Source organism: Rhinatrema bivittatum, chromosome 4 (genome assembly GCF_901001135.1).
Source record: "Rhinatrema bivittatum chromosome 4, aRhiBiv1.1, whole genome shotgun sequence".
NCBI lineage: Eukaryota > Metazoa > Chordata > Amphibia > Gymnophiona > Rhinatrematidae > Rhinatrema > Rhinatrema bivittatum.
Window position 1 is genome coordinate 207,278,670 of NC_042618.1, and position 10,931 is coordinate 207,289,600.

The 10,931-nt window shown below is 42.6% G+C and overlaps 1 protein-coding gene across 3 annotated transcripts in view; it reads left to right on the top strand.

Moving 5' to 3' along the window:
• Positions 1-9,826, top strand: part of AMT (aminomethyltransferase) — a 52,724-nt gene extending 42,898 nt beyond the window's left edge. The window contains exons 9-10 of one of the 3 annotated variants that reach the window (XR_003856403.1): positions 1,346-7,981; positions 8,018-9,826. Coding sequence is in view for 1 of the 3 variants with exons in the window: in XM_029599624.1 (XP_029455484.1) it covers positions 1,346-1,524 (179 nt within the window). In the remaining 2 variants the exon portion in view is untranslated. Of the gene's footprint in view, positions 1-1,345 lie in introns of all 3 variants that reach the window. The other 2 variants (XR_003856404.1, XM_029599624.1) reach the window with 2 other exon arrangements.
• Positions 9,827-10,931: the final 1,105 nt, after the last annotated feature.

Here is a 10,931-nt window from a genome sequence, read left to right on the forward strand (position 1 = left end):
AATGTCACAAATGTGGGAGGTTTAATCAAAGGTGCAGCAAACCATGTGAAAGGCCAACCAAGGAGTAGAAACTCTTGTTACTATAAGAAAAAAAGCAAGTAAGCATTCACTCACCACTACCAGGATGGGGTGCTCAGAGCTTTAGAGAACTGCAAGGGGGAGATCACTGGGTGATATGCTGCAGCATTGGGTAGAAGATTGCTGGGTGACATGCTGCAGTGTTGAGGGGAGATCACTGCATGATGCTTTTGGGGAGAGAAGCATTGGGTGACATGCGGTGGCTTATGGGGAGGATTTCTTGGTGATGTGCTATGGGCTTGGGGAGGGTCACTTGGTGACCTGCTGCAGTGAGGGAGGAGGTCTTAGGTGCAATGTGGGAGGATGTTGAGGCTCAGGAGGGAATTCTCTGGGTGATGTACTGAAGCATTGGGGGGAGATCATTGGGTAACGTGCTGCCGCATGGGAGGCATTCTTTGGTTGATGTGCAGCCACACGGGGAAGGAGTGCTGACTGACGTGCTGCAGCGTGGAAGGTGAGGATTGCTGGCTGCTGTGCTGCAGCATGTGGGCGGGAGAGCTGGCTGGATCTCTGACCTCTCCTTATTATGAAACAATCTGCTGTGGTTTATTGAGCTTATGCATCTGGATTTTATTAGTAGTTAAAAGGAGGTTGGCATGGTTAGTGAAATGGGAATTGGCATGACTCTCCCAGTGTTTGATCTTACTTGTCTAGTGTGGCATTTTTGTACGTAGCCTTATACCTACTATGTTTATTTATTTTTATTTTTTATTTATTTATTTATTTATTTATTTTTAATTTTTATATACCGGAATTCCTGTACCCAATACAAATCAGTCCGGTTTACATGAAACGAAAAGATTGCCCTGGTCTGGGAGGTAGGACCGGGGTTTTTTTTACAAAGAACATTGAACAATAACAATAAACCATTAAACCATTTTCATTAATTAAATTAAAATTAAGACAATTAGCAGGTTAAACTTAAATTAAACGTAAAAATAAATTAAAATTAAGACAGTTAGCGGGTTAAACATTGCATATTATTAACTGTAAAACAAAATGTTCCAAGTTCAATCAGGATAAGGCGCTTAGTTACATTCTGGAAATTGGAACTATGTATATTCTTTTTAATGGCAATGTGAATTGTCCTGACCATGCAGCACAGAGAGCTGGAAACTGAGGCGTTGGAACCGGACCTGATTCAACTTACCTCTGCTGCTGCTGCTGCTGCTGCACGTCTCTTGTCAACAAATGGCAACCTTTTGTAGATTTTGCATTTTTTTCATCCTCTTTACCACTCCATCTGTCTTTCCTTTGCTGTTCTCAGGGGAGGTGACCAGCGGCTGCCCTTCTCCCTGTCTGAAGAAGAATATTGCCATGGGATACGTGGAGGCCAAATTCAATAAGATTGGTACCCCGGTCGTGGTGGAGGTGAGGAAGAAGGCCCTGGATGCAGTTACCAGCAAGATGCCCTTTGTGCCTACTCGCTACTACACCGGCAAATAAGGGCCAGGGAGACGAGGACCCGTAGACTTTGAGCGCTAGTAGGCAGTAGGAAGAGGGACTCTATTTTGTCCTGCACATGTTCTGTTTTGCCATTCCTACAGACTGTTTAAAGCAGATACCCCCCTATTTCTTCTGCTTGCCCCCCACCCTTTCTTGCCTCCCCCTCCCCCCCCCCCTCTTCCCTCTGCAGTTCCTGCTCTTCCTGTTCATGTTGGTGGATCATCAGGTGCTGCTGCCCTCGTGGTTCTGACCTGTTTTTATTAAAGTTTGAAAGCACCGACAGAAACCCCCCACACCTTCCACTCAACAGTGGTGCTGCAGGTGCACAATCTGACAGGGCCCCACAGCAGCACTGAGAGAGTGACACAGCAGAGCAATAGAACAGTCTAGAATCCCCAACAGCTGCCATAGGATCTAATAGACGAGAAGCTCCACCCACAACTAAGAGCCTGTTTCTGGGATGGATGCATGCGTCTGCATTCTGCACTTACGCATGGATCTGGAAAAAACAAAACCTGTCAGAATCCTCATGTCCTGAAAATTTGGTATAGCTAGGACACCAAACACAAAAAACAAAAGCTATTTAAGAGGAGGTGAAAGAGAGACAGACCCAGCGCTCCCAGGAGAATAGACTAAGAAGGCCTTTAGATACTGAAGGTTTTACTTGAAGCACAGAAAGCTTGGATGCTCCTTGTCTGGATAGTCCCCAGTAGTGATGGAGAATTTGGAGACTGAGCACAGGTTTACAGCAATGGCTGTTTCAGAGGATGTAAGAGACCCATCTCTTCTCCCACACCAACTGACAGGAGTGGGGACTCTCCAGAGCAGAGGGAACATTTTGTTGGATGCACATTAACAAGAAAACAACTGGCAAAAGTTGGACATGTGTACAAAGGAATTCCAGCTAAACAATCAACTATTTGCCAGTCTAGTAACAAGAACATCAAGTATAATGGGCTTTTATGAGGTAATATAGGCGAGAGTGAGGCTTCTACCTTGTAAACAGTGCAAGCTGTGCTCAGGCAGTATCTCCATGGTGGTCTGAGGTCCTGCTTGCAGAAAGTGCCTCTGGCCAGTGCACAATACAGAGGAGCGGATCCAGAAGAACATCTGACCATCAGATATTCAAAAGTCTGCTTTTGACTGGTTTTGAGATACAGACTGTGACTGTGCTTCTGAGGGCTTCAGCAATATAGACCATACATGTCTGCTTATGAAATGTTCAAATATGCCAGAGAGAAACATTTGAAACTGGACTTAAGTAAAAGTCACTCAGAAGGCAACTGTGCTAACGAGCTTTTCCAGTTATTCAGCTGAAAGACTGCTGCGAAACTGCCATCTTGTGTCTTCTCCCCCTTCTATTCCTTCTCGCTCTCTCCCGGGTTTCTATTTTCCTATCCTCTCTTCTCTTCTGGCTCACATCTTTCCTGTACCAGTTATTTGCTTTCCCCATCCACCATACAGAGTACTTGAATTTCTGTCCCTAACACCAGAAATGCTGGGGGATGAAATCCTCAGTCCTTGATGCTAGACACGCTGAGGATAAAATAGTCTTATGTGGATTTAGTCCAAAGTAGTTTTATATGAAACTCTGCCAGCTGAAATCTGTTTACTCTAAGAATGCAGAACAATGTCAGTTCTTGAATTTCTGAAACCATAATTGCAATTAACAATGTCATACAATATAATAATGCTCATAAAATGTTTTGGTCATACATGTTTTGCTCAGAGGAAGCAACCTGGTGAATGGAGAAGCTGTGTAGTGTACATAAATATAGCAGAAACACGCACGCTCGCTGAATGTGAGATTCTGTAATCAGCACCAGTTTACATAATAGGGCAAGAGTGGCCAACTTTGGTCCTCAAGAGCCACAAACAGGTCTGATTTTCAGGATATCCACAATGAATGTGCATGAGATTAGATTTCCATACAATGGAGGCAGTGCCTTCAAATTTATCTCATGCATATTTATTATGGATAACATGAAAACCAAGCCCATGTTTGTAGCTCCTGAGGACCGGAGTTGGCCACCCCTGCCATAGGCGATAAACATCAGGTGTCATCCTAACCAGCTCCAGAGTTGCTGTGAGATCTTGTTCCAATCCTGGTTTTCTACTTCCCCAGCAGAGGTCCTTTGCTTTGTATTATCTTGACATTTCCCTTACAGGGTAATGTTCCAAATAAGTTCGTTTTGCACATCAGATTCAGATTAACTTTATTGGTATAACGATTTTACGTGTGTTGCCAAAGTAATATTCAGAATGATTAAAATGAAAGGATAAGAAGAAAAGTTAAAAAATTACAAAATGGTCGTAAGTAAAATTACAGGTTACAGAAAGTACAGCATCAAGCACATGTCTCACCTGGCCAGAAATGAAACCTGTTTCTCTTATTTCTCCTGGATTATAGAGAGCTTTTGTTGCTCATTCTTTTAAGTCCTGGATTTTCTTTGTCAGCTTTGGGAACTGTGCATCTCCGCTCTTCTCTATGTTGCATAGCACAGGAAGAAATGCATTTCTGTTTCTATTTCTCCAGTGTTTCACTGCATACAGAATCTCTTGGGGTTTCCAGTTTGTTTTCTTGTCCTCATCTTCTTATTTCTAGTCTGTGATTACTTATCCTGTATTTAGTGAGGGTCTGCCTGGTTTTTGCATTTATGACAGGTGAATTATTCTGCTAGCCTGTACTTTCTGTGTAGGGATCTGTGTAAGCCAGGATGTGTTAGGTATGATCTCAGTCTCTCACATTTACTGCTAGTGTTTTTCTCAGTAATTGCATTGTGCAAAGTATGAACTTCCTTCTGGAGTTCTTATGTACAGACAACATATCAAGGTGCAGCTACAAGATTTTTAACCAGGCCAGTAGCACCCAACATAATTGAGACTATTTCTGATCTTTCTACCAAATTTTCTTGGTCTCTGAGTGCATCTTTTGGTATTAAAAGATCTCGCTTTCCATACATAGTGTAGAATAGTCCCTTGGTACTGATGCTTCTGTTAGAACTGCTTATCTTGTGTTTTAATTCTTTACCACAATGTCCTGTTTTCTTACATCAAGTTTTCAATCAGTTGGAATGGGAATGGCTCAGGTGATCATGTTATATTCCCTGCAACTCTCTCAGGGACATGATCCCAATGTTTTTCTGGTACAGTATTATTAGTGTTTACACAGTTTTCAGGGATGTGCCGTGCCACCTTATTATGCCTTTCTACAGGCCTTCCTACATCAGCACATCACACCCAGTGATGAGATATGTAACCATTTCCAGTTCTGTTTTACAGAATCTGCATTTCCCTGTATGTATCCAGATCAGTCCAGACGCCTGGGTTTTGCCTCCCTGCCAGCAGATGGAGACAGAGAAAGTTTCACTGACACTGTACGTAACCCAGTGTGCCACCTGCAGTCCCTCAGTATTTCTCTGTTTCCAGCAGATGGTAGATATGTAAAACCTGCAGTCTGGGGAGAGAGAAAAAAAAAAAGAGAATACCAAGGCATCACAGTTTTACAGCCCCTGAACAGAAAACGGCAGAAAGGAATCGGAGCGCTGGTGCTGCTGTGGACGTGAAGGATTCTTCTTTGTCTTTCCTCCCATGGCCTCTGGTAGACAAGGGATTATGGCAGATAGGGAAAATTCCAGGCAACATGATCCTGATAGCTCCAGAGTGACCACATCGACCATGCTTCGCAGATCTGATCAACATGGCCAGAGACGGGGCCCTGAAGTTTGGACATCGGTAGACTGTTTTCCACCAGGGCCCAATATTTTTGGATCAGGCGGCTCACTTATGCCTTGCGGTTTTGCTTCTGAGAGGAGACAATTGAGATGGAGGGGATATTCTGAAGTGGTTATTTCCACCTTCTTACATCCTTGACGTATGTGCAAATTTGGAGGATCTTCAAATCCTGGTCTGCTGGTCACATAGTGCAATCTCAGTCTGTTCAGGCTACAGTGTCACATATTTTGGCTTTTCTACAGAAAGGTTCTGGTCAAGGGACTGGCATTTAACTCTCTGCATGTCCAGGTAGTGACATTGGGTTGTCTCCGAGGTAAGGTGCAAGGGTATCCTCTATCCGCACATTCAGGAGGCTGGACTGATCTGTGGTACTACAGGAACGAAAATTAGCAGGTAAGAACCAATTTTCCTTTATCTGTTTTGCAGTTTTTTTCTGTTCTGACTGTGAATCATTTTGTCTGTAGTCCACTGTCCTGTACTGCAATTATCAGTCTCTCATCTTCAGGTTTGAGTTCACCTTTCCTGAGCCATTCCTGTGTCAGGTTTTGATCTATGTGATTTTTCTGAAGTCACTCCTTATATTTCCCATGGTATTTGTCCTTTTGCCAATTGTTTTTCATCGTTTGCTGGTCAAGTGCTTTAAAGAGATTTCTTTTCCTTGTTTTGCAAATTTTGTTCCATCTTTCCCTTCTTCCCTGGTAGATTCTCACTCATTCCTTCTACTCATTGGAACACTTGTTCATGCATAAGAATGGAGATCGATTCTGGTTGTTCACTTTGGCACTGTTGATGCTGATAGGTATGCCTAGAGGTCTGTAATAGTAGCTGTATATGCATAATATATTTCTGTAAGGCCAATAGTGCCTCCAGCTTTTGGGATGTAGTGTCTCAGCAAATGCTGGTTCTTATAGATTATAGATTCATGGAGGAGTTTTCTTGTTCTTACATCCAACTATTCAAAATCTTGGTTGGGCCAAGGTACAATTCCAAAACTATGGGAGGATTCAGGGATTGCAAGTTGATTGATTTCTTATTCTGTGCTGTTAACACTTTTCAGTATCAATTTTAGTATCCTGATCTTTTGTCTCAGTAACTTGTGCTGCATTGTTGCATCTTCCTTCCTAGATATTTATATGCACCTTTTTGGCTCAAGTATTTTTATCTTTCAGTCTTCAATCAGAGATGTTTTCAGTTTTGCTTAGTTTCCTTTTAAAGAAGATCGCCTTACGTTTGTCCTGACATCATCAGAGAGACTCTTTGCTACACAGAATTCTTCCACTAAGAGACAATCACAAGAGCTGTAAAGCTTCAAGTCATCTACTAATAATAGGTGCAATGTTATCTGTGATTATCGTGTCTACGTTTAAGGCTAAGCATCGATTCTATCACTGCATTCATGACGAGATTAGGCAGAAAGAGGCCCTGCGGGGGGATTCATGTCACTTACTTTCTGCCATCTCAAGAGCTGTATCTTTGTCTAGGATCCTTGAGCAAGGACTGGAGACACCAGATCCAAAATGTTCCATGGAGCCTCTGATTTCCATGCATCCATCGGTTCAGTTGGTCCAGGAAAGGGCTTTCCCCTGGAGTCCAGTAGGAGCTTCTCAATAAGATGAACTATACTAGTTTCAGAAGAATATGTTTCTCCCCCAGCTCCTGGTCAAAGGACACAGTAGCCATAGATCAGATAGCAGAACTGGTGAAGACTTTCTTTGCCTTGCTGGCAATTAGCGACAGGGAGGGCACTCTTTAGCCTCTCCTGTCCAAAGTGGATTTATTACTGCAAGGAGGAGCCCCTCTCCCCTCCATGCTGCAGGAGCTACCATCAGAAGTACTAGGAGTGGAATCTAGTCCCTGACTATTTCTTGCTGCAGAGTTTAGCCAGTCTGAGAAGAAAGATCTAGGGCATCCTCGGTCTTATATTCCGTGACTTCCTAAAGTAGTCCAAAGCAAATTATAACATGAACATCCACATATAACAAAACTTATAAAAGAACAATTCATAAAATAGGTTAATGATGGGAGCCCATAATGCCATCTCATTACTAAAATTTCTCATTAAAATAAGATGCCTTGATTTTCTTTCTAAAAACTTTAAAATCCTTTTCCCCACGCAATGCAACTGGAAGATTTTTCCGCAAGGTGGGACTAATACAATGATGGTAATGTTAGTAAATGTCCCTCTCCCAACCAAAGATCATAACTAGTGATTATCTTCCTACGTTTTCAACTTATTATGCAAGTTACATGAATATTCTGCATATAGGTTTATGAATAATAACAAGCTATTATGATTTCATCTGCTACGTAGCCTCAATATACCCTGACTGACACCCCCCTGCCAGCAGAGGTCTCCTCAGACCTCTGTTCTGTGCTTTCCATGTCAGCTCCTCCTAGCTCTTCCAGTTCAGGTTTTGGTGCAGCTTCCTAGCCACCAGCAGTCCTCAGCGATCCTTGCCTCCAGCCTTGCCAAACTCCTCCTCCTTGCATGCACCACCCCCAAGCCTCAGCTCTATATAAACCCTGTTCATTCTCTGCTTCAATGTCTTTGCATCGAGTCTGCCTTTGCTCCTTCCCCTGACCCCTTGCCTTGAGGCCTCCGGGCATTCTTGTGCCTTGCGCTGCAGCCTTAAGCCCCGTGGCCTTCTCAGGCCTCCTGCCTAGCCTAGCTCCATGGCCTTCTCAGGTCTCCTGCCTAGCCTTAGCTCCATGGCCTTCTCAGGTCTCCTGCCTAACCTTAGCTCCATGGCCTTCTCAGGCCTCCTGCCTTGCCTTAAGCCCCGTGGCCTTCTCAGGCCTCCTGCCTAGCCTATGGCCTTCAGGTCTCATGATTTCTTCTTGTCTAGCTAGCTTTCTGGCCTTTATTTTCAGTATTCCTTGTTCTGTGCATCCTGCACTCTAGGCCCAGTTCCAGTCCTTACCAGCACTCAAGATCCTGTTCTAGTCCTTACCAGAACTCTTTACCAGTATCAGCTCCTGCCCTTGCCAGCACTCAACAAGGTGCACCAGTGCCGCTGCAAAGCCCTACTGGCTTCCAAATACCAAGGACTCAACCTGCGGGAGAGGGGGCTAGCTAGGCGGAAGACCAGCCCTAGTCCTGATCTGCCATCTTGTGGCACTCCCCGGATAGTATTCCTTTACTCCAGACCAGCCAGCCCTAACCCAAGCAACTTAAAATTGCAAATGCATAGGTAGCCAATTAAGGCCATCTAATATGAGAGGCATATGCTCAGTGGGTTTAACACTCATCAATAGCCATGCAGCTGCATTTTAAATTAATTGGATTATTCTAGCATGTGTCTGAGATAAAGTCACATATAGACTATTACAATAGTCTAGTTGACTGAATAGTAAGGCTTATAATACTAACCTAAGATAGTCCCATGGCAAAAGGTTCTTTAATGATCATAACAACTTGAGTTTATAAAAAGCTACCTTAAACCACAATCTTTAGATGTACTTTTAATGTCAATTGTGAATTTAAAATCACTCCCAGGTTGTGGACCTCAAATACAGTTTTTAATTGTACATTCTTATGTAGCAATGCATCTAAACTATTCTATGGCTGTTGTTTTCCCATCCACAAGAGGGTTGTCTTAGAAATATTTGACTAGTGCATTTTGATTTAACCACACGTTAATCAGATACATGCTATTCTGAAATAATGAGGTCAGGAAAGTACCATTAGGAAGACATGGAATAAAAAACTGTATATCATTAGCATATATAAAATACAGTAAGCCTAATGTTTTTAAATTGTTGCCTAAAGTTGTTAAATAAATATTAAATAAAATGGCAATGCCAACCCCTGGGGGATCTCCACATTTTAATTCAACCTGATTTGAACAATTACGTCCTAAAGGATTTGCTGCTGCCTATCTCTTAAAAATGGTCGAAACCAGAGAAGTATTACCCCACCCATTGTAATCAGCAGCTTGTGCTTCAATGTTTCAAATGTTGAAGAAATGTCTAATTGGATTATTGCTCCCGATTTTTCTGTGGCCAAGTTTTATATGCAAATCATCCGTCAATGAAAATAATAACAGTTCTTTGCTATGGGCCTTCCTAAACCCGTATTGTTGTTCATCAGATATACTATTTGCTCCTAAAAACTCCTCCAATAGCAGGAGTACTCACTTCTCTACAATCTTCCTTAAAAGCTAGTAAGTTAGAAATTGGATGATAATTAGAAATGCAGATTACTGCCATAAGCACTTTAAAGATCTTTTGATACCAGGTGTATTAGATTTATGAAATAATATGGTTTGGTAATTATCACATTTGAATACACTTTTTTCGGTTGTTTAATGTTCAATGTCTTGAGACTATCTCCATTGGAAGTGTGATGTTTTAGAATGTATCTACTGCACATTTTCATTAGATTGGATTGATGTTTTTATTAATTTGTATTTATAATTTTTAATTTTAAGAATTGCAATTTGTTTTGTGTTTTTTATGTCTTGTGTTTATCCTTTTGTTTTTAATCAGTTATGATTGTGTTTATTTAACCTACTCTGTAGGGGCTATAAGCATTGTTAAATAAATAAAGGAATGGTGGGCAGAGAAAGCTATGGTGACTAGATGGACCAAGAGCACATCTATGGTAGCCCTTCTGGTGTAAGGTTGGCCCAGATGCCGTAAAGTTCTAGGTGGCGACTGACTCTTATAGTGGTTCTTATTGGTCATACCTGATGTACCTCAGTGGAAGAGGGGGTGTCAAGCATATTTAGTTATCCAAGAGGGAAGTAGTTCCTTTCTGGTATTAAACTGGTTTTGAAATCCATGTGGGTGACCTTTTTAGCTGTTCAGGACCCACTAGTGCTCTTTCTTTATGATTTGTGTGCTGGTAGCCATCTGTTAGGCCAGTGTTTCCCAACTAGTGTGCCTTCAGACCTGATAAGGTGTGCCAGGGAAAAGTCTGATTCTCAGATCCAGACCAGTACCTGGGCTCTGCTCTCAGCACTTCATAGCAACAAGAGACACCAGCAATGGTTCTTAAACATAGAAGCTCCTTTCATAGAACATGTATAGTCACATTTGCCTCCCCTTCCTAGCTCCAGCATGAGCCCTAGAGTATGGAAATTAATAAGCACCATGCAGAGTATGGATAGCAGACCCCTGCTTTGTTCGTCACATGTGTCTTCCTCCTTCTGAGCCTTTGAGCCCTTCCAGCCTCTGTCTTATCCCTAGGCTTAATAAGACAGGCAAACATGCACTGAGCACTAGATATAACTTATTCTGAGTGTTGGGAGCAGCAGCAGTGGAGGAGCTCTGACTGCCACATGTGGCAGCCGAGGTAACTAACTGAGTTGGCTACCTGTGCCACACTGACTTCTCCTTTCTCTTGCACTTGTATGTAGAGAGAACTGGTGCTTAGTAATGGGATTATGTGTGTCTTGGCACCTCCCCTCCCCTCTCTTTATTTTAAAATGTCCAAGAGAGACTGGCAGGTTTTTCAGTGCTTCCCTAGCTATTCCTCTAGCCTTATGAATCCTCTCCATGTTTGCATTGCCTGCTCCACGGAGGTTGGCGTGCCACATAAAATTTCTGTTAATATAGATGTGCCTTGGGCTTGAAAAGGTTGGGAAACACGGGGTTAGGCCATATGTTTTCCGGAATGGAAGATCAGGTTGAGCAGGAAACATTTTGGTGAGGTTTGCAGAGGTGGTGGT